Source organism: Symphalangus syndactylus, chromosome 20, assembly GCF_028878055.3.
Source record: "Symphalangus syndactylus isolate Jambi chromosome 20, NHGRI_mSymSyn1-v2.1_pri, whole genome shotgun sequence".
Taxonomy (NCBI): Eukaryota; Metazoa; Chordata; class Mammalia; order Primates; family Hylobatidae; genus Symphalangus; species Symphalangus syndactylus.
In genome coordinates, this window is record NC_072442.2 from 29,041,302 (window position 1) to 29,067,763 (window position 26,462).

At 48.8% G+C, this 26,462-nt stretch overlaps 2 protein-coding genes and 1 long non-coding RNA gene across 6 annotated transcripts; 2 read left to right on the forward strand and 1 right to left on the reverse strand.

Moving 5' to 3' along the window:
- The first annotated feature begins 366 nt into the window (after positions 1 to 366).
- Positions 367 to 21,738, forward strand: SPAG5 (sperm associated antigen 5). 2 transcript variants are annotated; one of them, XM_055258685.2, is made up of 24 exons: positions 367 to 577; positions 838 to 963; positions 5,882 to 6,963; positions 7,073 to 7,247; positions 12,762 to 12,836; positions 13,079 to 13,171; positions 13,263 to 13,397; positions 13,610 to 13,729; positions 13,852 to 13,944; positions 14,048 to 14,161; positions 14,516 to 14,609; positions 14,801 to 14,948; positions 15,029 to 15,131; positions 15,295 to 15,428; positions 15,631 to 15,769; positions 19,190 to 19,301; positions 19,473 to 19,559; positions 19,825 to 19,945; positions 20,058 to 20,169; positions 20,558 to 20,638; positions 20,781 to 20,936; positions 21,017 to 21,091; positions 21,218 to 21,298; positions 21,538 to 21,738. In XM_055258685.2, the coding sequence occupies exons 1-24, from the start codon at positions 527 to 529 to the stop codon at positions 21,607 to 21,609; spliced, it is 3,579 nt and encodes a 1,192-aa protein (XP_055114660.2). In that variant the 5' UTR covers positions 367 to 526; the 3' UTR covers positions 21,610 to 21,738. The 2 variants fall into 2 exon arrangements, with proteins under 2 accessions (XP_055114660.2, XP_055114661.2); XM_055258686.2 differs by lacking the exon at positions 12,762 to 12,836.
- LOC134735228 (uncharacterized) lies at positions 8,531 to 20,605 on the reverse strand. The gene is made up of 3 exons (XR_010118083.1): positions 20,493 to 20,605; positions 16,335 to 16,518; positions 8,531 to 10,926 (listed from the first exon to the last, which is right to left on the reverse strand). It is a non-coding gene; the product is annotated as an uncharacterized lncRNA (long non-coding RNA).
- Positions 21,739 to 22,358: 620 nt separating the features above from the next.
- Positions 22,359 to 26,170, forward strand: ALDOC (aldolase, fructose-bisphosphate C). 3 transcript variants are annotated; one of them, XM_055258687.2, is made up of 9 exons: positions 22,359 to 22,507; positions 23,750 to 23,873; positions 23,957 to 24,168; positions 24,285 to 24,339; positions 24,435 to 24,595; positions 24,714 to 24,797; positions 25,050 to 25,224; positions 25,357 to 25,556; positions 25,669 to 26,170. In XM_055258687.2, the coding sequence occupies exons 2-9, from the start codon at positions 23,762 to 23,764 to the stop codon at positions 25,762 to 25,764; spliced, it is 1,095 nt and encodes a 364-aa protein (XP_055114662.2). In that variant the 5' UTR covers positions 22,359 to 22,507; positions 23,750 to 23,761; the 3' UTR covers positions 25,765 to 26,170. The 3 variants fall into 3 exon arrangements, with proteins under 3 accessions (XP_055114662.2, XP_063484825.1, XP_063484826.1); XM_063628755.1 differs by adding an exon at positions 23,264 to 23,319 and having other exon boundaries at positions 22,405 to 22,507; positions 25,050 to 26,170; XM_063628756.1 differs by adding an exon at positions 23,267 to 23,319 and having other exon boundaries at positions 22,420 to 22,507; positions 25,050 to 26,170.
- The last annotated feature ends 292 nt before the right edge of the window (positions 26,171 to 26,462 follow it).

Genomic DNA, 26,462 nt, shown 5'->3' on the forward strand with positions numbered 1-26,462 from the left:
GGACGCGGGCCCACCAAGCCTAGGAAAGCCGCTCGGCACCGCTTCGGCTTCTAGACTCCGTGGCCGCCTCTTTCCCGTCAAGGCTGAGGCTGGAGAGGACTGAGGGAGACCTAGGGAGAGGATTTCTCTTCTCCATCCACGGAGACAACTTGGATATGAACGCCATGGATGTGAGGGGGTCCGCTGGAAGCAGGAGGGATGGACTCCTGGACTCTCCAGCTACCTGTGTGGTCCTCCCCGGTGTGAGGACACAAGACCGGTCCGGGGCCGGGCCCGTATCCAACCCTACCGCCGGTGTCTGCGGTGAGGGCTGCGTCAGCGGAAAGCGCTCGACAACCGAGAGGCAGGCAGGGCCGGGGGCGTGGTCCACGCGGGACCCGCCCCCCGGGCTCTACCCCCCCCGAGCGGACGCGCCCGCCTGAAGCAGCCAATCGGGAAGCGCAGAGCAGGTTCAAACACAGACGGCGGGTGAACATGGCGTCCTCGACTTGGTCTGAGACGTGATCGGCCTGCCTTCTGGTTGAAGATGTGGCGAGTGAAAAAACTGAGCCTCAGCCTGTCGCCTTCGCCCCAGACGGTGAGCGGCAGAGCTGTGGCGGAGAGAACTGGGCAGGGCTGCTGGCGCGGGGGCACTGGCCGTGTCGACTGTCCTGGAAAGTTGGGTCGAGCCCGGGGTTGGGGGCTTGTGGAGTCTTTGTTCGCCTTGCCGCTCCTGCGTGACTAGGGTGCGAGCCTACTCTTCTAATCGCATTTTGGGCTTCTTAGGGAGGGAGGAGGGGCGGACTGGCGGAGCCCAGGCTTCCTCACACTCGCCCTCTTTCTTGGTTCCTTTCTCAGGGAAAACCAGCTATGAGAACTCCTCTCCGCGAACTTATCCTGCAACCCGGTGCCCTCACCAACTCTGGAAAAAGGCCCCCCGCTTGCTCCTCGCTGACCCCATCACTGTGCAAGCTGGGGCTGCAGGTGAGATTCGCCTGGACAGCTTCTCGACTGGGCTGTTTGCCCAGGGTGAGAGCTCAGGGGAACAGAGGGCCAGGGCTAGAATAATTAATAACGATAATGAAGTCTTCTACGTCAGTGACATCTATTTACAGCTATTCAGGCCAACAGAGAGGTGCCCTAGGGTGGTTAAAGGAAATCCAGTGAGAACCTGAATCTCTGTTTAGCTGTTAGTTTTTATTACCTCCTCCTCCTCCCTTCGACCTTTATCAAACTATTGAGAAATCCTACCACCCTGATTAGTGCTCTTCCTCCAACATGGGGTCACTTATGGAAAGGTCAGTCAGCTGCAAGATTGAGGCAATATCCATTTACTCTAGGAGGTAGTCAGAACTCTCCTGGGATCAAGTTACACCACTGGAAGGTAGGGTACTTGGATCACCTTAGTTTAAACTAGCTCCTTGCAGAATTGCCCTCACTGATTTGTACTTTTGTTAAACGTCTTGAGAGACGTAGCCATGTAGAAACTGCATTTCAGTTGCTGTCAAAACTTGTCAAGGAAGCAGCTTGACTCCTGTATAAGATTCCTCCAAGAAAGGCTTTAGGACTAACTGCCTGGAAAAATTGTCTTCCTGAAGAAATTGCTATCCTTTTCTTTCTGATAATGAGAACTATGTAGTTTACCATATTTTCCCTCCTCTGCCTTCTAGAAAGCTCAAGGCCAAACTGGATCATCACATACATCTACTGTTATAGCTGTATAGGAAGTTTTGCTTCCTCTTTTTTGACCATGACTTTGTTATTTCATTAATCATATCTATCTATTCATTTTCATGCGTATGAATTCTTTTTGGAAGGAGATGGGATATCAATAAAATAGGTATGAGGAGGAAAGAAGAGTGTGTAGACAGATGACATCCTGAGTAATAGAAGTATGATGATAGCAGTCTTTCTTGAAAGAGTTGCAAAATACCTACTGTCCAATAGAACTTTCTGGGATGAGGGAAATATTTATTTGATAATCTGTGCTGTCCATCATGGTAACTACTAGTCACATGGTTATTGAGCACTTAATACGTGGCTGAGGTGACTGAAGAATTGAATTTTTTTGTTTTTGAGATGGAGTCTTGCTCTGTCACCCAGGCTGGAGTGCAGTGGCGCGATCTTAGCTCACCGCAATCTTCGCCTCCAGGGCTCAAGCGATTCTCCTGCCTCAGGCTCCTGAGTAACTGGGATTACAGGTGCACGCCACCACGCCTGGCTAATTTTTTGTATTTTTAGTAGAGACAGGGTTTCACAATGTTGGCCAGGCTGGTCTCAGACTCCTGACCTCAAGTGGTCCGCCTGCCTCGGCCTCCCAAAGTGCTGGGATTACAGGTGTGAGCCACTGTGCCTGGCCTGAAGAATTGAATATTTAATTTAATTTAATTAATTTTTTTTTTTGAGATGGAGTTTCGCTCTTGTTGCCCAGGTTGGAGTGCAATGGCACGATCTCAGCTAACTGCAACCTCCGCCTCCCGGGTTCAAGCGATTCTCCTGTCTCAGCCTCCGGCATGTGCCACCATGCCCAGCTAATTTTTGTATTTTCAGTAAAGACAGGTTTCTCCATGTTGGTCAGGCTGGTCTCGAACTCCTGACCTCAGGTGATCTGCCCGCCTCCGCCTTCCAAAGTGCTGGGATTATAGGCGTGAGCCACCGTGCCCAGCCTGAATTTTTGATTTTAATTTAAATAGCTACATGTGGCTAGTGGCTATCATATTAGACAGTACAGCTTAAGGTGGAAAATAAGTACTAGGTGGAAATTAGCTCTATAGAGCTTATAGAAGTTATTATGATTATTAATTAATTAATTAATTTTGAGACGCAGTTTTGCTCTTGTTCCCTAGGCTGGAGTGCAATGGCACAATCTTGGCTCACTGCAACCTCTGCCTCCTGGGTTCAAGCGATCCTCCTGCCTCAGCCTCCCTAGTAGCTGGGATTATAGGCATGTGCCACCATGCCTGGCTAATTTTTGTATTTTTAGTAGAGACGGGGTTTCACCATATTGGCCAGGCTTGTCTCGAATTCCTGACCTCAGATGATCCGCCCGCCTCAGCTTCCCAAAGTGCTGGGATTACAGGTGTGAGCTACGGCGCCCAGCCTGAGTTTATAGAATTTAACCATAATTATTTAATCACAATAGCAGAATACTAGATTGAAATCAAATTCTCCTTCCCTCTTAACTGCTGGGCTTACTACCTCCAGATGCAGTCAGCTACACAATGAAAAGGGTTTTTCCCCAATAAAATAGCTGTTATTTTTGTTTTGTAAAATTTTTTTTTTTTTTTTGAGAGCCTCACTCTGTCGCCCAGGCTGGAGTGTAGTGGCACAATCTTGGCTCACTGCAACCTCTGCCTCCTGGGTTCAAGCAATTTTCCTGCCTCACCCTCTCAAGTAGCTGGGATTACAGGTGCGTGCCACCATGCCTGGCAAATTTTTTTTTTGAGATGGAGTCTCGCTCTGTCACCCAGGCTGGAGTACAGTGGTGCCATCTAGGCTTACTGCAACCTCCGCCTCCCAGGTTCATGCAATTCTCTTGCCTCAGCCTCCTGAGTAGCTGGGATTGCAGGCATGTATCACTACGCCCAGGTAATTTTTGTATTTTTAGTAGAGACAGGGTTTCACCATGTTGGTCAGGCTGGTCTCGAACTCCTGACCTCGTGATCTGCCCGCCTCAGCCTCCCAAAGTGCTGGGATTACGGGCGTGAGCCACCGCGCCCAGCCTAATTTTTTTTTTTTTTTTTTTTTTTTTTTTGAGACAGAGTCTCGCTCAGTCACCCAGGCTGGAGTGCAGTGGCGCAATCTTGGCTCACTGCAAGCTCCACCTCCCGGGTTCATACCATTCTCCTGCCTCAGCCTCCTGAGTAGCTGGGACTACAGGCACCCACAACCACGCCCGGCTAATATTTTGTATTTTTAGTAGAGACGGGGTTTCACCGTGTTAGCCAGGATGGTCTTGATCTCCTGACCTCGTGATCCGCCCACCTCGGCCTCCTAAAGTGCTGGGATTACAGGTGTGAGCCACCGCGCCCGGCCCTAATTTTTTTTTTTGAGACAGGGTCTCACTCCTTCATCCAGGCTAGAGTGCAGTGGCGTGATCTCGGTTCACTGCAACCTCTGCTTCCCGGGTTCAAGCAGTTCCCCTGCTTCAGCCTCCCCAGTAGCTGGGATTACAGGCTCATGCCACCATGCCTGGCTAATTTTTTGTATTTTTAGTAGAGGCGGGGTTTCACCATGTTGGCTAGGCTGGTCTCAAACTCTTGACCTCAAGTGATCCGCCCTCCTTGGCCTCCCAAAGTGCTGGGATTACAGGCGTGGGCCACTGCACCTGGCCTGTTCTGTAAATTTTTGATTATTAATAGATATTAATTGTTTGAAGCATTTGAATATATAAATGTATAAGGAAGAAATATTTCTGCTATCTTAGATAACTGTCATATTTGACAGTTCTTTCATGCATCTCTTTATGTGTGTCTATTTTGTATATATGCACACACACTCATCTTTATATTGCCTTTTTTTTTTTTTTTTTTTTTTTTTTTTTTTTTTTTTTTTTTGAGAAGGAGTCTCGTTGTATCACCCAGATTGGAGTGCAGTGGTGCGATCTTGGCTCACTGCAACCTCTGCTTCCCAGGTTCAAGCGATTCTCCTGCCTCAGCCTCCCGAGTAGCTGAGACTACAGGCGCCCGCCACCATGCCCGGCTAATTTTTGTATTTGAGTAGAGATGGGGTTTCCCCATGTTGGCCCAGCTGGACTCGAACTCCTGACCTTGTGATCCTACCGCCTCAGCTTCCCAAAGTGCTGGGATTATAGGTGTAAGCCACCACGCCCTGTCTTTTTTATTTTTTTTTTTGAGACAGGGTCTTGCTCTGTTACCCAGGCTAGAGTGCAGTGGTGTGATCTTGGCTCACTGCAACCTTGAACTCCTGAGCTCTAGCAATCCTCCCACCTCAGTCTCCTGAATAGCTGGGACTACAGGTGTGAGCCACCATACCTTTTAATAATTTCAAAATTAAAGTAAGATACATGAAATTACAATAAAACATAACAGCATAACAAATTACTATAAAGTACACATCCATGTAACTAATACCCAGGTCAGTAAGTAGGACAGTGCCAGAATATCAGAAGTCCCTTTTAACCTAACCTTGGTTTTGTTTCATCCACTGATATAAATGAGAAATTTCATATGTTTGATTATTATTACTATTATTTTTTTTTGAGACGGAGTCTCGCTGTTTGCCCAGGCTGGAGTGCAGTGGCGTGATCTCGGCTCACTGCAAGCTCTGCCTCCCGGGTTCACGCCATTCTCTTGCCTCAGCCTTCCAAGTAGCTGGGACTACAGGTGCCTGCCACCACAGCCAGCTAATTTTTTGTATTTTTAGTAGAGACGGGGTTTCATCGTGTTAGCCAGGATGGTCTCGATCTCCTGACCTCGTGATCCGCCTGCCTCAGCCTCCCAAAGTGCTGGGATTACAGGTGTGAGCCACTGTGCCCAGCCAAGAGGGAGAAGATCTTGTACCAACTCTAGATTCTGACAGAGCTTAAGCCTTCACTCACACCCTATGGACCCCGCCTACCTGTTCATCTAGAAGTGCGTTAGAGTTCAGAATGGAGATGAGTGGGGTCACGTTGAAGCTACCATCTGCCCATGATATGGATCTATATTCTCAGCCTGTTTATAATGTAGGCTGGTTCACTTGGAAGGACCCAAAATGGCTTAGCAGCTTTTCTTTCCCTACTATTGGGTCTCTATATGAGCAACAAAGATTAGCCAATTTCTTACCTAAGCAGAGGTAGTAAGAATTCTTTTCTTTTTTGAGGGCACTATCTTGCACCCGTAATTGTATGTTGGGAACTGAATTGACTGCCTTAGACAACTACTTTTGTTTCCTTTGGCAGGAAGGCAGCAACAACTCATCTCCAGTGGATTTTGTAAATACCAAGAGGACAGACTTCCCTTCAGAACATTTCAGTCATTCCTCAAAGTGGCTAGAAGCTTGTCAGCATGAATCAGATGAACAGCCTCTAGATCCAATTCCCCAAATTAGCTCTACTCCTAAAATGTCTGAGGAAGCAGTAGACCCACTGGACAACTATATGGTTAAAACCATCGTCCTTGTACCATCTCCACTGGGGCAGCAGCAAGACATGACATTTGAGGCCCATTTAGATACCATGGCAGAGACAAACAGCATATCTTTAAATGAACCTCTGAGAACAGACTATCTGGTGAGAGAGGAGGTGGCACCCTGCATGGGAGACAGGTTTTCAGAAGTTGCTGCTGTATCTGAGAAACCTATCTTTCAGGAATCTCCGTCCCATCTCTTAGAGGAGTCTCCACCAAATCCCTGTTCTGAACATTGCTCCAAGGAAAGCCTGAGGGACAGTAGGACTGAGGCTGTGCCTGAGGACTTAGTACCTTCTGAAAGTAACGCCTTCTTGCCTTCCTCTGTTCTCTGGCCTTCCCCTTCAACTGCCTTGGCAGCAGATTTCCCTGTCAATCATGTGGACCCAGAGGAGGAAATTGTAGAGCATGGAGCTACGGAGGAAAGAGAAATGAGGTTTCCCACACACTCTAAGGAGTTCGAATCAGAAGATCAAGCACTTGTCTCAAATGTGGAAGATATTCTGTCCACATGCCTGACACCAAATCTAGTAGAAATGGAATCCCAAGCAGCTCCAGGCCCAGCAGTAGAAGATGTTAGTAGGATTCTTGGCTCTGATGCAGAGTCTTGGATGTCCCCACTGGCCTGGCTGGAAAAAGGTGTAAATACCTCCGTCATGCTGGAAAATCTCCGCCAAAGCTTATCCCTTCCCTCGATGCTTCGGGATGTTGCAATTGGCACTACCCCTTTCTCTGCTTGCTCGGTGGGGACTTGGTTTACTCCTTCAGCACCACAGGAAAAGAGTACAAACACATCCCAGACAGGCCTGGTTGGCACCAAGGACAGTACTTCTGAGACAGAGCAGCTCCCGTGTGGGTAAGTGCCCCTATGTCCTTGCGCCTCGTGAGTTCCATTACCCTGGACCTTCCCCTCCCATCCCTTCCCCTCCCTTTCTTTTCATCATGTTCTTCTCTTTCTGCTGCAGCCGGCCTCCGGATCTGACTGCCTTGTCTCGACATGACTTGGAAGATAACCTGCTGAGCTCTCTGGTCATTCTGGAGGTTCTCTCCCGCCAGCTTCGGGACTGGAAGAGCCAGCTGGCTGTCCCTCACCCAGAAACCAAGGACAGTAGCACACAGACTGACACATCTCACAGTGGGGTAAGAAGGTTCCTCTCAAAGCTTGAAGGATCCCCGTGGGCTCTCTTCCTTGGAATTTAAGCTGAGAAGCTGCCAGAGGGCAAAGGGGACTCCTATCACAGGCTTATACTTAGAACATTTGTAAAAGCTGAGAATCTGGGCAGGCACAATGGCTGATGCCTGTAATCCCACTGCTTTGTTGGTTTTTTTTTTTTTTTTTTTTTTTTTTGAGACGGAGTCTCACTCTCTCACCCAGGCTGGAGTGCAGTGGCGCGATCTCGGCTCGCTGCAAGCTCCGCCTCCCAGGTTCACGCCATTCTCCTGCCTCAGCCTCTCCGAGTAGCTGGGACTACAGGCACCTGCCACCACGCCCGGCTAATTTTTTGTATTTTTAGTAGAGACGGGGTTTCACTGTGGTCTCGATCTCCTGACCTCGTGATCCGCCCCCCTTGGCCTCCCAAAGTGCTGGGATTACAAGCGTGAGCCACCGCGCCCGGCCAATCCCACTGCTTTGGGAGGCCAAGGTGGGAGGACTGCTTGAGGCCAGGCATTTGAAACCAGCTTGGGCAACATAGCGAGATCCCATCCCTACAAAAGATTTTTAAAAAATCAGCTGGATATGGTTTTGCATGCCTCACTACTCAGGAGGCTGAGGCAGGAGGATGGTTTGAGCCCAGGAGGCTAAGGCTGCAGTGAGCTATGATCATGGGCAAGAGAGTGAAACTCTGTCTCTTAAAACAAAAAAGCTGAGGATCTGGAAAATCCCCTTAAAGCTGCGGGTAGTCACTATACCCCTGGAGTACATCAAAACTTTCCAAAGGAGTGCAAGCAAGGAAACTTTTAAAGGAATTGGTTTTTAGATCATCATCTTCCACATGTATTCTTTTTCTTCGTTTTTTGCATTGGTAGACTATATTTAATATTTTAAGAAAAATTATGAATAAGCCTAAAACATTTTTTAAAATAATTTTTAATTTTTGTGGTTACAGAGTAGGTAAATATATTCATGGAGTCCATGAGATGTTTTGATATAGGCATGTGATGGTCAATAATCACATCATGGAAAATGGAAAATGGAATATCTGTGTCTGTCCCCTCAAGCATTTATCCTTTGTGTTACAAGCAATCCAATTATACTCTTTTAGTTTTTTTTTTTTTGAGACGGAGTCTCACTCTGTCACCCAGGCTGGAGTGCAATGGCGTGGTCTCGGCTCACTGCAACCTCCGCCTCCCGAGTTCAAGCGATTCTCCTGCCTCAGCCTCCTAAGTAGCTGGGACTACAGGCGCATACCACCCCACCCGGCTAATTTTTGTATTTTTAGTAGAGACAGGGTTTCACTATCTTGGTCAGGCTGGTTTCGAACTTCTGACCTCAGGATCCACCTGCCTCAGCCTCCCAAAGTGCTGGGATTACAGGCATGAGCCACTGCGCCCGGCCCCTATTGTTTATGTGAAGAAGATTTCTCAGTGTTTACATCTGTCAGAATGGAAAGGAGTCAGCCGGCATGGCGGCTCACCCCTGTAATCTCAGTACTTTGGGAGGGTGAGGTGGGAGGATCGCTTGAGCTCAGGAGTTCAAGACCAGCCTGAGAAATATGGTGAAACCTCATCTCTACAAAAAAATACAAAAATTAGCTGGGTGCGGGGGTGTGTGCCTATAGTCCCAGCTACTTGGAAGGCTGAGGTGGAGGATCACTTGAGGCCAGGAGTTCAAGGCTGCAGTGAACTGAGATCTTGCCACTGCACTCCAGCCTGGGTGACAGAGCCAGACCCTACCTCAAAAAACAAAGAGTCATGAATTGTTGCTGAACCATTTCTTATTGCTGGAATTATAGTAATCCACAGATATATGAACTAATAAGGGGAAGGAAGCTGCATCGATTTCATTAATAGGTGATTCCTAATTAAATTTTGCTAAGCATGTTTATTTTATTAGAAATTATATTACAGTGACTAATATACAACTGATTAAAAGATTTCTCTATCCAAAAGAAAGCTTTTTCACTTTAAAGCCTTCTGGTCAAAGGAATTTAAAGGAAATTTTAATTTAAATTTAGATGACCTTTTGTTGTTGTTGCAGAGATGATGGTTAATAACAGATTTTATTTTTATTTTTTGAGATAGTGTCTCGGTCTGTCACCCAGGCTAGAGTACCATGTTGTGATCAGGGCTCACTGAAGCCTCAGCTTCCTTGGCTCAGGTGATCCTCCCACCTCAGCCTCCTGGGTAGCTAGGACTGTAGGTGTATGCCACCACACCTACCTAATTTTTTTGTATTTTTAGTAGAGATGGGGTTTTGCTATGTTGGCCAGGCTGTTCTCAAACTCCTGGGCTCAAGTGATCTGCTAGCCTTTGCCTCCCAAAGCACTGAGATTACAGCTGTGAGCCACTGTGCCCAGCTAATAACAGACTTTAAAGCATACAAATATATTACATTAGGATGAAATTCTGAGAAAAATAAAAAATATATGTTCAAAGAGAAAAAGGCACGACATAGTAAAATTTCTGACTGCTAAGAAGAGCTTTTTCTTGTATTTTTAAAAGATAGCAACTAGGTATCTCATCATTTTGGTGTATGTGGTATTTATGCCACTGGATATATTTAAGAATAATCTAATAATTTTATTTTAGGCTGGGCACGGTGGCTCACACCTGTAATCCCAGCACTTTGGAAGGCCGAGGCGGGCGGATCACCTGAGGTCAGGAGTTCAAGACCAGCCTGGCCAACATGGCGAAACCCCGTCTCTACTAAAAATACAAAAATTAGCCGGGTGTGGTGGAGGGCACCTGTAATTCCAGCTACTTAGGAGGCTGAGGCATGAGAATTGCTTGAACCCGGGAGGCAGAGGTTACAGTGAGCCAAGATCGCGCCACTGCACTCCAGCCTGGGGGATAGAGTAAGACTCTGTCTCAAAAAAAAAAAAAAAATTTTAAATTGTCAATATTGGTAATATGCTGGACATTACAGCCTTTGCAACAATTTAAACTTAAGGGTACTTAGTTTTTGTGGGAAATATTAGAGGAAAGTAGCTAAAAGACCACTGTTGGCCCAATGTGGTGGCTCATGCTTATAATCCCAGCACTTTGGGAGGCTGAGGCTGGCAGATCACTTGAGGCCAGGAGTTTGAGACCAGCCTGGCTAACATAGTGAAACCCCATCTCTATTAAAAATACAAAAGTTAGCTGGGTATGGTAGTGCACTCCTGTAATCCCAGCTACTTGGGTGGCTGAGGCATGAGAATCGCTTGAACCCAGGAGGCAGAGGTTGCAGTGAGCCGAGATCGCACCAGTGTACTCCAGCCTGGGCAACAGAGTAAGGCTGTCTCAAACAACAACAACAACAATGTTCTAGAGGATTCTGTTACAACACAGGCCTAGGAAGGAAGGGAATGGTGGCAGGTGAAGGAATTGATAGCACCTCACCATTGTGGCTGTTGAGATAATAGGTGGCTGCTGCTAAGAAGAGATGGTCCCCAAATGTGCAGAGACCTCCTTTGAGTTGAAAATATCCTCAAAGTAATGACCTTACCATTTGCCAAAAATCCTGGAAACCATAAGCTCCGTGTTCCTCCAGCTGTTCAATTTCCCACTTGTTTTCTTATCTTTGTGTCCTTTCCTCTTGTTCTTGACCTTGTTTCCCATCCCTGAATCTGCCATGCATCCTCTTCCCCTGAAGCTTGCCAGGTCCCTTTGTAGGCCACTGAAGCAGAACCAAAGAGGGGAAATGACATACCTTTAGCCATTCTCCATCAGCATGCCATGTCCTTGCTGCCTGGCTGCCTCCTTCACATTAATCTCATCACCTGCCTGACTGTCCAGCTGAGCACTATGTGAGCCCTATCCAAGGTCATGTGCTACTCTGTGCCTTATTTCACGATGCAGCAGTGAATAACTGCTTTGCTGGGGAAGGGAGCCATGAACTCCAAGAAATCAGCAGTGCTGCTCCAGTAGTAATTTTTTCCCCAGATGATGGCTGCCTTGCCTCAGTAATGAAGACTCCCACTTTTCTCTTAGAACTTGTCTTCTGGGGTTCTACTGCCTTTGAGAACATACCTACTTACTCTATGCATACTATGAGTTTTATCTATCTGACCCAGCATAATGAGCAGACAAGAAAGTAAAAATGATGAATAAATACCTAAGAAGGTTAGCATTATTGTCAATAAAAAATGCATATTGAACAGTGAGATGCCATTTTCTTGTGACTAAATAGCAAAGAATAAAATAGGTAATGCTGGTAAGCATACTCTGTTTATCTGTAGGATATAAATTGGTTCATTGGTTCGTCCTTTTTTGTTTTGTTTTTTTTTTTTTTTGACACAGGGTCTCACTTTGTTACCCATACTGGAGTGCAGTGGCACGAACATGGCTCACTGCAGCCTCCACCTCCTAGGCTCAAGGGATCTTCCCACCTCAGTCTAGCTGAGTAGCTGGGAATATAGGCATGTGCCACCATGCCTGGCTAATGAAAAAAAAATTTTTTTTTTGAGATGGAGTTTCACTCTTGTTGCCCAGGCTGGAGTGCAATGGCGTGATCTCGGCTCACTGCAACCTTGCCTCCTGGGTTCAAGCAATTCTCCTGCCCCAGCCTCCGGAGTAGCTGGGATTACAGGCACGTGCCACCACGCCTGGCTAATTTTGTAGTTTTAGTAGACATGGGGTTTCTCCATGTTGGTCAGGCTGGTCTCAAACTCCCGACCTCAGGTGATCTGCCTGCCTCGGCCTCCCAAAGTGCTGGGATTACAGGCGTGCGCCACCACGCCCAGCTTTTTTTTTTTTTTTTTTTTTTTTTTAGAGATGGGGTTTCACTGTGTTGCCTAGGCTGGTCTTGAACTCCTGGACCCAAGTGATCCTCCTGCCTCAGCCTCTGAAGGTGCTGGGATTACAGGCATGAGTCACTGTGCCTGGCTAAACAAAGAAATTTTTTACCTACCTGTGGATTTTTCTTTCTGACTTGGCTTCATTGAATTGAGAACTTTGCTTCTGCTTTTAATAGGAAAGGTGGCTGGGTGTGGCAGGAGCACTTTGGAAGTCCAAGGCAGGAGGACTGTTTGAGGCCAGGAGTTTGAGACCAGCCTGGGCAACATAGCAAGACCTCATCTCTACAGAAAATAAAAAATAAATAAAATAGGAAAGGCTCCTATAACTCACTGGGTGGGAGGAAGAATGAGGTGCTGGTGGTACATATTGCCTACTCAAAAGGAGCAACTTGGCTGGTCATGGTGGCTCACCCCTGTAATCCTAGCACTTTGGGAGGCTGAGGTCGGTGGATCACTTGAGGCCAGGAGTTCAAGACCAGCCTGGCCAACATGGTGAAACCCCAACTCTACTAAAAATATACAAATTAGCTGGGTGTGGTAGTGCATGCCTATAATCCCAGCTACTTGGGAGGCTGAGGCATGAGAATTGCTTGAACCTGGGAGGTGGAGGTTGCAGTGAGCCGAGATTGTGCCACTGCACTCCAGTCTGGATGGTAGAACAAGACTCTCAAAAACAAACAAACAAAACAAGGAACAACTCTGTTTTTCTGGCTAGATAACTAATAAACTTCAGCATCTTAAGGAGAACCATGAGATGGGACAGGCCCTACAGCAGGCCAGAAATGTCATGGTAAGTGTTGATTGACCGTACACCACCACTGGGCCTCCTGTGAAGATCAAGAATGGAGAATCCTGGGTGGTTAGTAGATGGTGATACTAAGCCGTGGTGGTGAAGGGAGGTTTCCAAACCTTTGTAAAGTACATCTCCTTATGCGGAGCTTGGAATTGGGGTTAGCGGTTTTCCTCCCCAGTGCCCCTGTTTCCTGCTTAGTGACTTTATTTGATCTCACCTACTCATTTTTTTCTCTACAGCAATCATGGGTGCTTGTCTCTAAAGAGCTGATATCCTTGCTTCACCTATCCCTGTTGCATTTAGAAGAAGATAAGACTACTGTGAGTCAGGAGGTAAGCAGCATGAAGATGGAGGTGGAGGCCTGTGGTGGGACTAAAAGCCATAAAGAGGAACCAGACACATCAACTGATTCTTATCATATAGTCTCGGTGTACAGAAACCTTGGTCTCTTGCTGTTTTGATCTGCTGAAGAAATTGAGGGCAAAGCTCCAGAGCCTCAAAGCAGAAAGGGAGGAGGCAAGGCACAGAGAGGAAATGGCTCTCAGAGGCAAGGATGCGGTAAGGTGCCAGGCATTTGTTCTTGGATGTGGGAGGTTTCCACCTCAAGGTTCCTGCAGGAACACAAATGCACTTTAGACACAGATGGGTGGCCTAAGAACTGCCTGCCCTGGGCAGTAAAGAACTGATCTATTGAGGTGTCAGATGGTTACAGCTTTTTGTGCTGGCTCCCCTGTTGCCCACTGTGTCCTTGCAACCTCTTCCCTCAATAGGCAGAGATAGTGCTGGAGGCTTTCTGTGCACATGCCAGCCAGCGCATCAGCCAGCTGGAACAGGACCTAGCATCCATGCGGGAATTCAGAGGCCTTCTGAAGGACGCCCAGACCCAACTGGTAATTTAAGGACATTTTCTTTCCTGGGGTCTGTGCTGACAGACTGGGAGGGTGGTTGCATACTCCCACTTTGCTGTATCCAAAGGGAAGGGGCTCCCGCCTAGGCAGTCTTTCTTTTGTAGGTAGGGCTTCATGCCGAGCAAGAAGAGCTGGTTCAGCAGACAGTGAGTCTTACTTCTACCTTGCAACAAGACTGGAGGTCCATGCAACTGGATGTGAGTATTTGGGGCCATCATAACTAATTCCTTACTCACATCAAGTCCTATTAGGAGCTTTGCCTCAAGTGTGCTCTACTGACCTGCTTGCTTCCCCTGGTAGTATACAACATGGACAGCTTTACTGAGTCGGTCTCGACAACTCACAGAGAAACTCACAGTCAAGAGCCAGCAGGCCCTGCAGGAACGTGATGCGGCAATTGAGGAAAAGCAGGAGGTACAAACCAAGAGTGGGGACTGCTTAGGCTTGGTTTCCTTCCTAATGTGTGATACCATTAGCCTCTTACCCTGGATCTGTTTTCTTTTCATCCTGTGGGTTTGGAGGCCAGCCAGTAAGGTCTCTTAGCTGTAAGATGGCCTTAAGCCCAGTTTTTTCCTTTGCCCTTCAGCATCTTTACTTCAGCAACTTTTCTCCTGTCTCTACTTTTTCCTGAGGATCAACCTTATTTTCTGCAATGTTGATGCCCAGGAGCAAGGTAGTTTTCTGTCTTGTCCAGAAAGAGAAGCTGGACCAAGTCCTGGGATTTGATTCAGGAAGAACTATAGGAGGAAAACCATCTTTTCTTCCTAGGTTTCTAGGGTGCTGGAACAAGTCTCTGCCCAGTTAGAGGAGTGCAAAGGCCAAACAGAACAACTGGAATTGGAAAACAGTCGTCTAACAACAGGTGTTTGTGTGTGTGTGTGTGTGTGTGTGTGTGTGTGTGTGTATGCACGCATGTAAGCATTTGAGCCCTGTTAAGGCTTGGAGTGTGGCACTAGAGCAAGGAAGTACTCAGGAGCACTTGCTTTGGAGCACAAGTTTGGGGAGTTTCTATCCTGGTGACCGCATGGTGTCATTAGGATACTTTTGTTCTAGATCTCCGGGCTCAGTTGCAGATTCTGGCCAACATGGACAGCCAGCTAAAAGAGCTACAGAGTCAGCATGACCATTGTGCCCAGGACCTGGCTGTGAAGGATGAGTTACTCTGCCAGCTTACCCAGAGCAATGAGGAGCAGGCTGCTCAGTGAGTTCCTAACAGGGTACTGTGGCAGTAGGCATCCAGGATTTAGGACCAAATGGGATCTAATATGTGGTCTCTGGCAGATGGCAAAAGGAAGAGATGGCACTAAAACACATGCAGGCAGAACTGCAGCAGCAACAAGCTGTCCTGGCCAAAGAGGTGCGGGACCTGAAAGAGACCTTAGAGGTAAGGAATATGGCTTGGGCCAAGGGAGCTGGTAAGCTTCAGGAGTCTGATTCTTGCCTGATAGTGTTGAGGTAAGGTTTGAGACTGTGAACTAGAAAAAGCCTCTGTACCCAGGGCACTAAAATTCTCCCTGCCTGTCTTGCTCCTTCTCTTGTCTTCCCAGTTTGCAGACCAGGAGAATCAGGTTGCTCACCTGGAGCTGGGTCAGGTTGAGTGTCAATTGAAAACCACACTGGAAGTGCTCCGGGAGCGCAGCTTGCAGTGTGAGAACCTCAAGGACACTGTAGAGAACCTAACGTAAGTTCACTAACTTTCTATACTTCCCCCTAAGTGCTTATTTTTTCTCAGGAACACTTCTAGAAGCCAAAATCTCCAAGAAGAGAACTGTGAGTGTTGAGCCTCTTGTTTCTCTCCTTTAACGCAGCTCTGTGGGGATTTGGGAGAGGCGTTCAGAGAAGGTAATTTGGTCTTTGGTCATCTTCCCTGTTCCTTATTTCAGGGCTAAACTGGCCAGCACCATAGCAGATAACCAGGAGCAAGACCTGGAGAAAACACGGCAGTACTCTCAAAAGCTAGGGGTGCTGACTGAGCAACTACAGAGCCTGACTCTCTTCCTACAGACAAAACTAAAGGAGAAGGTAGGATCCTGGGGTTCCTTCTCTTCTCTTCCAATTGTATCTTTATTTTACAGAATAGTCTTCCTAAAACATTACTGTTTTTCTGACTGTGACCTTATATGACTTTCAGTTACCTACAGGACCTCATTAGCCTGTTGCTCAAACCTTTCTTCCCCTGTCTCCTACCTCCCTATTATGAACACTTTGCCCCAGCTAGATTGCCTGTATGCTACACACATGTCCCCATTTTTATCCCCAGAACCCAGACTCTGGCTGTTCCCACATTCATTCTCTTCTTTGTTCAAACTGGAAATGCCTTTTCTATTAAAATCCTCCCTTCTGACCTGGGCAACATGGTGAAAACCATCTGTACAAAAAAAAACAGAAATTAGCCCAGGTGTAGTGTTGTGCACCTGTAGTCCCAGCTATCTGGGAGGCTGAGGTGGGAGGATCACCTGAGCCTGGGAAGTTGAGGCTGCAGTGAGCCATGATCATACCTGGCTAATTTTTTTGTATCACTGCACTCCAAACTGGGTGAGAGTGAAACCCTTCCCCCCCCCAAAAAAAGAAATCTTCCCTGGTTTACCTTCTTTGAAATGTTCCCAAATCAAATCATGTGGACCCGGTGATCTTTTCTTCTGCCATATTTCTCATGAACTTACTCTCCTTTTGTATTTGTATTAATTTTCCTTGGATACCTGGTCTCTTCAACCAGACTATGTTTCAAGAAAGCAGAAATATAGCCTTCTTTGGCCTCCCCGCAGTGTGCACTAAACAATAAATGGTTGACATCATTCAGAATACAAAGGTAATTAGCTTATTCAGCAGATAACGGCACAACAAATATCCTAAAATCTGGCAATTGCTTATGACCTGATCCTCTTCCCCAACTGGGTACCGAGCACAGGAAATGCCAACAAATCTACAGTTTAGCATGGAAGACAAACAGATGTAAACTTGTCATCTTGACTTATGATCATGGTAGAGGTCTGCATGGACCACTGTGAGAGATAGAGAGGGGAGCACCACTTCAGCCTTCGAGAATTAGGATGCCTTCTCAAAGCAGCTGACCTTGGGTACAGTCTTGAGGTTTAGAAGTTTGTGGGGCAGGGGAGGGTATTTAGGAAGTCCCACTAGGCAGAGGGAACGGTGTATGCAAGTTTCATCTGACTACATATGAGAGTCGTACATAGAAAGTCATGCACATAGTACATGATGTGTTCTTTTTTATAGTGTCTACCTTATAAAACCTGGGTTAGGTGCTGGGACTAGAGGATGAACAAGGCAAGATGCTGCTCATATGGAATGCAGCAAGTCTGAGGAATGGGAAGCAGCTCTTCATGGCTGCAGTGTGAGAGCTATGTGGGGCAAGGCAGGAGAGAACACTGGAGAAGTAGGCAGGAGGCCAGATTTTGAAGGCTTGAAATAATGGCAGTTTTATAGGCGGTAGAAAGGAGAGGATGGAGTGAATGAATTCAATAGATATTTAAGAAGCAGACGCAGTAGAACCAATTTGATGTAAGAGTAAGTCAGAAGAGTGAATGATGATCCTTAGATTGCTAGGAAAGAAGGCCCAGTGGGTCAGCTGTGTTAGTGTGTGGAGACTGCGGTTAGTGACACCTCCGGGTCATCTGTGTGCCCAGGGAGCACTTCACCTGTGTGGCAGGAGGGATAGCAATAGGAAGCACTTCAATTCCCCATAACTCAGACACCCAGACGAGAGGGCAGAGGACCAAGGCTGAAAGGAGTAGAGAGCCTGAGAGAGATGACACTGAGGGGAGGTAGTGGTGACGCAGGCTAACCAGTCAGCAGGAGAGACCTAGACTAGGGGCAGAGAAGGCGGGAGAACTGGAGAGAGGACCTAGCCTAGGAGGAGAGGGAGCAGGCTGAGAAGGAAATGCTCTGGGTAGGAGAGGCAGACTCCAAGGAAAAATCCAACAAGTAGAGGAGGATTTGGGATTGGAAAAGCTGAGATCCAGGTGGGAGAGCTGAGGAGGGATAGAACAGAATAGGTTGAGCCATGGAGTTTCAAGTATGTGGAAAGGAGCAAAGATGTTAGGAAAGGGTCGAAAGGGCACATCCCGGAGTCCCAGGTAGCAGGACGAGGATGGCAGGGGAAGAGCCAAGGAGACGAAGCGGAGATATTGAGGGCTCCCGCCTTGCCTGGCCTTACCTGTGCGCAGCCAGTTAGCAGCTGCAGCCACAAGCACAGCTACTTCAGAACTGAGGCCAGCAAGCTTTTCCTATAAATGGCCATATAATAAGTATTTTTGGCTTTTTGGGCCATATGGTCTCTGTCTCAACTACTCAATTCTGCCTTTGTTGTTCAAGAGCAGCCATAGATGATACGTAAATTAATGGGTCTGGCTGCGTTCCAATAAAACTTTATTTACAAAAATAATTGGCAGGCTAGATTTGACCTGTAGGCCACAATTTGCTAGCCTTCCCTCTCCCTGCTCTAGAATAGTAAATACAGGAGTAGGAACAGACTTCTGATAGGGTGGCACAGGGAAAATGGTGAACTCAGTTTCATACATACTAAGTTGACAGATTGACTGTGGAACCTTCTGGTAGATTCTTCACAGGCAGTTAGCCTTTGAGTCTGCAGACTGGGAAAAAATCCAGTTGAGAGAGGGATGGAAGAGTCATTCATGTGGAAGGGAAGTTTGAAGTAGATGCTTTTGTGATGCTCCCAAGGCAAGGCCACCCTGGGAATGAATTAGAGTAAATTTAGGGCCAAGGACTTAACCCAGAGGATCCAGCAGTTAAGGAAGGATCTGTGAATAGACAAGAAATAACCAGAAAGGTGTGGGGCCTGCCTTTAAAGGAGAGAGACTCATGTCCTGGAAGCTAAGAAAAGGAAGTTTCTAAAAGAACAATGTGGTCATCAATATCAAATAGGTCAGGTAAAACAAGAGCTGAAATATATGCATTGCATTTGAAAGTAAGGCTGCCATTGGTGAACCAAATGACAAGAATTTAGGTGGAATGACAGGGGAGAAGCCTGAGTGTAGTGGGCTGGGGAGTCAATAGATGGTGAGAGTTATAAACAAGAAGTATAGGCTCTTTCTTTCTTTTTCTTTCTTTCTTTCTCCTTCCTTCCTTCCTTCCTTCCTTCCTTCCTTCCTTCCTTCCTTCCTTCCTTCCTTCCTTCCTTCTTTTCTTGTCTTTTCTTTCTAGAAAAGGCAGTAGCTAAAAGGGGATTTAAGGTAAGAAGAAGGGCTTTGTTTTGTTTAGGTTTGTTTTTAAAATACTGCTGTTTTTGTGGGAGAGGCTTAAGAATATAAACATGTTCAGAGAAAGGCACTAATGGAGAAGTTGAAGATAGAGAATTGAGATAATAGGTGGAACAGCATTTTGGAGGAGATGGCTGGGAGCTACCTGGAAGCCCAGGAGTTCACTAGACCTGAACAGCGGCTATTTTTTCTTGTTTGCCCTTAGACTGAACAAGAGACCCTTCTGCTGAGTACAGCCTGTGCTGCCACCCAGGAACACCCTCTGCCTAATGACAGCACCTTCCTGGGAAGCATCTTGACAGCAGTGGCAGATGAAGGTTAAAGGCCCTGGGATTTGGGGGTGGGAAAGTTGTGACACTGCTCCTGATATCTTCAGCTGTTGAAGATGTCCACCAGCGGGCTTGTCTATCTTACCCTGGCTTCCATTATGGTAGACCCCTGCCTGGATCATCAGAGGGGCCCTCTCCCATTATTGGTTTTTCTCTTAGAGCCAGAATCAACTCCTGTGCCCTTGCTTGGAAGTGACAAGAGTGCTTTCACCCGAGTAGCATCAATGGTTTCCCTTCAGCCCGCAGGTTAGGAGAGGCTCCAGGGATCCTGCCTCATTTCTAGAAAATCTGGTGGTGATGAGTAAAGACAAAAGCAGTGAGAAGTGCTTTGCTCTAAAAACCTCAATTCTACTTGGGCTCATTTTATTTCTGCCTTCTGGGATCTGTAATGTTCCAGACATTCAAATCCTGTGGGTGGGGAACACGGATAAGAGTTGTGGAAATGATGGCTATACACTCCTTCCTTCCAGGGCTGGAAGGCTAGACTTCTATCTGGGACTTTCTCTTTCAGAGACCCCAGGCATGGAGGAGAGCCTGGCAGAAATGAGTATTATGACTATTGAGCTTCAGAGTCTTTGTTCCCTGCTACAAGAGTCTAAAGAAGAAGCCGTCAGGACTCTGCAGCGAAAAATGTGAGTGGGATGCAGTTTTGGTGACAGAGGGACAGTGAAACAGCCTCTTATGCCAAGGGTCCAACTTGCCCCTGAGAGGACAGGAATGTTGCTGAATTCTTCCTTCCTTCAGTTGTGAGCTGCAAGCTAGGCTGCAGGCCCAGGAAGAACAGCATCAGGAAGCCCAGAAGGCAAAGGAAGCAGACATAGAGAAGCTGAACCAGGCCTTGTGCTTGCGCTACAAGGTGAAGGAGGGACCTAGAAGTGGGGCGATGAAGAACTGGGGCAGCTCTACTGGCCCACTGGGAGCCATTATCTCTCCAGGAATCTGGGTGGTGGGGATTTTCCAACCACTGCCCTAGTTTTGCCCTTCCTGGGGTCAGACATTTCACATATCAGCTATGGGCTGACCTGTCTTCCCAGGCCGACCTAGGAGAGAAGTCAGGAACTCTAGCAGAGCTCTCCCAACACTGAAATGTGCCTTGCCTGGCTTGGTCCTGGGGGAAGAATTGGCGTGATATCAATTGGTCCCATGTGGGCTAAGCATGGGTCAAGCACTCTCTCCTACCTCCTGGCAAGGGCTGTGAAGAGACCAGCTCTCCATGTGTCTTCTCACCTCCCTTTCCCTCACAGAATGAAAAGGAGCTCCAGGAAGTGATACAGCAGCAGAATGAGAAGATCCTAGAACAGATAGACAAGAGTGGCGAGCTCATAGTATGTTCACCATCATGCCCAGGCCTTTGCCTTCTGTGTTACTGGTCAGCCAGGATCCCAAATATGAGAAAGGTTTGCTTTTGTTCACCACATATTGTCTATCCTTATGTCCTATTGGACACCTCTCCATTCTCATTCCCAGAGCCTTAGAGAGGAGGTGACCCACCTTACCCGCTCACTTCGGCGTGCAGAGACAGAGACCAAAGTGCTCCAGGAGGCCCTGGCAGGCCAGCTGGACTCCAACTGCCAGCCTGTGGCCACCAATTGGATCCAGGAGAAAGTGTGGCTCTCTCAGGAGGTGACTCAGAGTTAACAGAGGAGCTGGACAGCAGGTGGGGGCCCCAGGCTGTACCCCTGTTGAACTGGACATATTTCTAGGTGGATAAACTGAGAGTGATGTTCCTGGAGATGAAAAATGAGAAGGAAAAACTCATGATCAAGTTCCAGAGCCATGTAAGAATGTCCATGCCATTCCAGGGCCATTCCTACCATCGTTAGCAAATGCCCCGCCATGTTTCCCCTGTCCTACCAAGCTTGCTCTTTTATGCATAGGACTTATAAAATCTGTTTGCTTTCTAGAGAAATATCCTAGAGGAGAACCTTCGGCGCTCTGACAAGGAATTAGAAAAACTAGATGACATTGTTCAGCATATTTATAAGGTATAGGCAGGAGGGAGGTGATATCACTAATGCACCTGGTACAAGTCCTGGCCCCAGGAGGTACTAATGAGCACAGCTCTGGTTCCCAGCCTATGCTGAGAGCTGGGCCTGAATCACTATTGCAGGCTTCTCTGTGGTGTCTGTTTTCTCCCCTCTAATTCAGTGGCTGCCTCCTGGGGCTGGGAGCCCTGGGCCTTAGCTCTGTGGTCCTGAGCTGCGTTTTCTGCCTCTCTTCCCAGACCCTGCTCTCTATTCCAGAGGTGGTGAGGGGATGCAAAGAGCTACAGGGATTGCTGGAATTTCTAAGCTAAGAAACTGAAAGCCAGAATCTGCTTCACCCCTTTTTACCTGCAATACCCCCTTACCCCAATACCACGACCAACTGGCATAGAGCCAACTGAGATAAATGCTATTTAAATAAAGTGTATTTAATGAATTTCTCCAAGCTTACGGAATCTTACTTTTTGGGTGAGAGGGGGTGGATGATGAAGTCAGAGAAGAGGCAGCTTGGGCCTCCTGCCTGGGCACCCTTCATAGATCCCTCTCCACCTCCTGCTGCAACCAAAGCCAAGGCTGCCTGCCCTTCCTCCCTTCCCCTCCTTTCACCAAAACTCTGGGCAGTGGACTGCTTGTTCCCTGGCTCACCGCCTGGAGAAAACAGAAAGGCTTCATTCTCTTACTTTCCCCAGCCCCCTCGGGGGTATACCCTGGCAAATATGGGGGTGAGGACAGAGAAGCTCAGTTCATTACTTCCTGCCCTGAACTTGGGCACCTTGAAGATGCTTCTGCCCTACCTACTCAACCTGTTGTTACTGTTCTGGTGCCTCCTCTTCACCAGACCAAGCTTAATCCCCAGCATCCAGCAAGTGCCCGGCACGTGGTAAAGGGATTGTGGCAGAAATAAACGCAAGGTCATTGCCAGGCTCCCCGAGGTGGGAGGACAGTCCCTAACAGCCACGGATGCCTGGCGGGGCGCTCACTCCACCTCGCCGCCCCGCCTCTGAGGGCGTGGTCTTGTCCCGGACACCAGTCCTGGGGAGGGGATGTGGTCAGGGCGGGGCATGCAGGCCACGCCCCCGGAGGAGTCACGTAGCTCTGCGACATCCGCAGCCTCATTTACCAGAGGGAGCCAGGGCTGCAGCCGCATCTGTTTGCGGATCAGAACCCGAGCTGTGCTTGTGGCTGCAGCTGCTAACTGGCTGCGCACAGGTAAGGCCAGGCAAGGCGGGAGCCCTCAATATCTCCGTTTCGTCTCCTTGGCTCTTCCCCTGCCATCCTCGTCCTGCTACCTGGGACTCCGGGATGTGCCCTTTCGACCCTTTCCTAACATCTTTGCTCCTTTCCGCGTACTTCAAACCCCATGGCTCAACCTCTTCTGTTCTATCCCTCCTCAGCTCTCCCACCTGGACCTCAGCTTTTCCAATCCCAAATCCTCCTCTACTTGTTGGATTTTTCCTTGGAGTCTGCCTCTCCTACCCAGAGCATTTCCTTCTCAGCCTGCTCCCTCTCCTCCTAGGCTAGGTCCTCTCTCCAGTTCTCCCGCCTTCTCTGCCCCTAGTCTAGGTCTCTCCCGCTGACTGGTTAGCCTGCGTCACCACTACCTCCCCTCAGTGTCATCTCTCTCAGGCTCTCTACTCCTTTCAGCCTTGGTCCTCTGCCCTCCCGTCTGGGTGTCTGAGTTGTGGGGAATTGAAGTGCTTCCTATTGCTATCCCTCCTGCCACAGGTTAGATGACCCGGAGGTGTCACTAACCGCAGTCTCCACACACTAACGCAGCTGACCCGCTGGGCCCTCTTTCCTACAACACTGCAGCTCCACTGGGGCCAACCTCCGGTACTGGGTGGGAGTAGGCATTAGGCATAGGCAGGCAGGTGTGGAGTACAGAAAAGGAGAAGCTGTAGGAGCCTGTGACTGGTATTCGTGCCATTCCTATTCCCTACCTGTTCTTCCAACCTTTTCCTCTAGAAGCTGAGAGAAGAGGGTGGCAATAAGTACTTTTGCCTCATTCTGAAGCCTTGGAAGTAAGTACACTTTCCCTAGGGGTCCTGTGGAGGATGAGAAAAGGGAAGCTGGAAAGGCCAGGGCTTCTGCCTACCTCAACAAGGGGCCAAGTTCAGTGAAATAAGGGTTGGCATCCTCGATTGGGCAGCGGATTCATCAGAAGACCTGTGGCTTCAGGGCTGCTCACTTGCCCACCCCCACCCTGCAACTTTCCGCAGGGCTGGGAAGGATGCCTACCAGGGACAAAAGGAGATGTGGGAACTGGAGCCCTAAGCTTGCTAGCTGTCAGAAGGACTGGTGCCACTTGATGCCCAGGACTCATGCCAAGGACTGCTGCCCTGTTCCCAGCCCGTTGCTTGATGGGGGAGGCCATTTGGCCCATCTGGCCAGGAGAGGCAGCAGAGGAGGTAGTGGGTGAGGTCTGGCTTTTTTATCTTGTCTCCACTCCAGGGAGCTGTCACCATGCCTCACTCGTACCCAGCCCTTTCTGCTGAGCAGAAGAAGGAGTTGTCTGACATTGCCCTGCGGATTGTAGCCCCGGGCAAAGGCATTCTGGCTGCGGATGAATCTGTAGGTAAGTGGACATCTGTAGCCAGGTAGGGTACAGGTGGCTAGGGGACCCTGGGGATGTTCTCACTGCCTTTCTTTGCCCCTTAGGCAGCATGGCCAAGCGGCTGAGCCAAATTGGGGTGGAGAATACAGAGGAGAACCGCCGGCTGTACCGCCAGGTCCTGTTCAGTGCTGATGACCGTGTGAAAAAGTGCATTGGAGGCGTCATTTTCTTCCATGAGACCCTCTACCAGAAAGATGATAATGGTGTTCCCTTCGTCCGAACCATCCAGGATAAGGGCATTGTCGTGGGCATCAAGGTGCAGCCCCTGGCCCTGCTCTGAATGGAAGCTGGGTGTGAAAATAAGCTTGTGTAGGAGGGGTAGCAAGGAGAATCCTGCCTGGATTCAACCCTCTGCTTGTGCTTCCTCTACAGGTTGACAAGGGTGTGGTGCCTCTAGCTGGGACTGATGGAGAAACCACCACTCAAGGTATAGGATGGGTGGGCTTGAGGACCAAAGAGGTGTTAGGTAGTTGATGCTGGTAAAAGAGGGGCAGAGTAATGAGGTTGGCACCGTGCTTGCAGGGCTGGATGGGCTCTCAGAACGCTGTGCCCAGTACAAGAAGGATGGTGCTGACTTTGCCAAGTGGCGCTGTGTGCTGAAAATCAGTGAGCGCACACCCTCTGCACTTGCCATTCTGGAGAATGCCAACGTGCTGGCCCGTTATGCCAGTATCTGCCAGCAGGTGTGTGTGTTGGGAGGGTGGTGAGCTAGGTGCCCTGTATGCCTGGTGGGGAGAGAGTTACAAGGCTTTCTTCATCTCCCCTACTGCCCCTCCCAAGCATCTCTGCTCTTGCCTGCAGAATGGCATTGTGCCTATTGTGGAACCTGAAATATTGCCTGATGGAGACCATGACCTCAAACGTTGTCAGTATGTTACAGAGAAGGTGAGTCCACATCTGGGCACACAAACATACTGCAGGGACAGCTCGGCAGGAGTGCCTGTTCCCCAGAGCCCCCAGCTTAGATCCAGGTACACTTTCTCCTAGCACTTTTTCACTTCATCCCAGCACAGGCCTGTGATCTGAGCCTGTACTGAGCCCTCACAGTCTGTGCCCATGTACCCCTAGATAGGGACCATCGAGCAGTAACCAGTGGGGGCCCAGACCCTTAGTAAACCTCCTCTAATCCCCACCCAGGTCTTGGCTGCTGTGTACAAGGCCCTGAGTGACCATCATGTGTACCTGGAGGGGACCCTGCTCAAGCCCAACATGGTAACCCCGGGCCATGCCTGTCCCATCAAGTATACCCCAGAGGAGATTGCCATGGCAACTGTCACTGCCCTGCGTCGCACTGTGCCCCCAGCTGTCCCAGGTACTACCCAGCTCCCTAACCTGCTCCTATCCCTAAGGCCCATCTTCAGGTCCTTCTTGTGGCCTTCAGGGGTTCCCTATCCTGGAAAAATTGGGAGTGACCAGTCAGTTTGTCTTCTCTCCTCCACACTAGGAGTGACCTTCCTGTCTGGGGGTCAGAGCGAAGAAGAGGCATCATTCAACCTCAATGCCATCAACCGCTGCCCCCTTCCCCGGCCCTGGGCGCTTACCTTTTCCTATGGGCGTGCCCTGCAAGCCTCTGCACTCAATGCCTGGCGAGGGCAACGGGACAATGCTGGGGCTGCCACTGAGGAGTTCATCAAGCGGGCTGAGGTTGGGAGCTACAGGTGGTGGTGGGTGGGGGCAGCACCCAGAGGCTATAGCCTGGCAGGGCTTGGCACCTGTGGGCTGGCTCAGCCTGCTTACTCCATGCTCCCTTTTGCAGGTGAATGGGCTTGCAGCCCAGGGCAAGTATGAAGGCAGTGGAGAAGATGGTGGAGCAGCAGCACAGTCTCTCTACATTGCCAACCATGCCTACTGAGTATCCACTCCATACCACAGCCCTTGGCCCAGCCATCTGCACCCACTTTTGCTTGTAGTCATGGCCAGGGCCAAATAGCTATGCAGAGCAGAGATGCCTTCACCTGGCACCAACTTGTCTTCCTTTCTCTCCTCCCTTCCCCTCTCTCATTGCTGCACCTGGGACCATAGGATGGGAGGATAGGGAGCCCCTGATGACTGAGGGCAGAAGAAATTGCTAGAAGTCAGAACAGGATGGCTGGGTCTCCCCCTACCTCTGCCAGCTCCCACAATTTTCCCATGATGAGCTAGCTTCTCCCTGGGCTCTCCTTCTTGCCTGCCCTGTCTCCTGGGATCAGAGGGTAGTACAGAAGCCCTGACTCATGCCTTGAGTACATACCATACAGCAAATAAATGGTAGCAAAACATTCTACTTTGCCTGTCTGTTTTACACATCAAATTCCCACCTCCCAGTTTCTGATCTCTGCTAATTCTATCTCTGGGCCCTCAGACTCTGGAGGTGGAGAGGGTGGGATTTGAGTCTTACTGGGCTTCCAGTTATGGAGGAAGGGCACATGCAGTCACCATCCCCAGCTCAGGCTCTTGCTCTCTTGATGTCCAAGTCTGGAGTGGGGCAATGAGGAAGACTGCAAGTCTTCTAGGGACTGCCACATCAGTGGCACTGGGCTGCAGCTACAGAAGGATGGAGTGAGGCCAGAC

Excerpts from the sequence above, each read along its gene's own strand:
- ALDOC (XM_063628755.1), top strand. The coding sequence starts at position 23,762 with ATGCCTCACTCGTACCCAGCCCTTTCTGCTGAGCAGAAGAAGGAGTTG. Across the intron at positions 24,340-24,434 it reads TGGAGAAACCACCACTCAAG|GGCTGGATGGGCTCTCAGAA; the intron begins GTATAGGATGGG and ends CCGTGCTTGCAG. Across the intron at positions 24,596-24,713 it reads ATGCCAGTATCTGCCAGCAG|AATGGCATTGTGCCTATTGT; the intron begins GTGTGTGTGTTG and ends TCTTGCCTGCAG.
- SPAG5 (XM_055258685.2), top strand. The coding sequence starts at position 527 with ATGTGGCGAGTGAAAAAACTGAGCCTCAGCCTGTCGCCTTCGCCCCAG. Across the intron at positions 578-837 it reads TGTCGCCTTCGCCCCAGACG|GGAAAACCAGCTATGAGAAC; the intron begins GTGAGCGGCAGA and ends TTCCTTTCTCAG. Across the intron at positions 15,429-15,630 it reads GACACTGTAGAGAACCTAAC|GGCTAAACTGGCCAGCACCA; the intron begins GTAAGTTCACTA and ends TCCTTATTTCAG.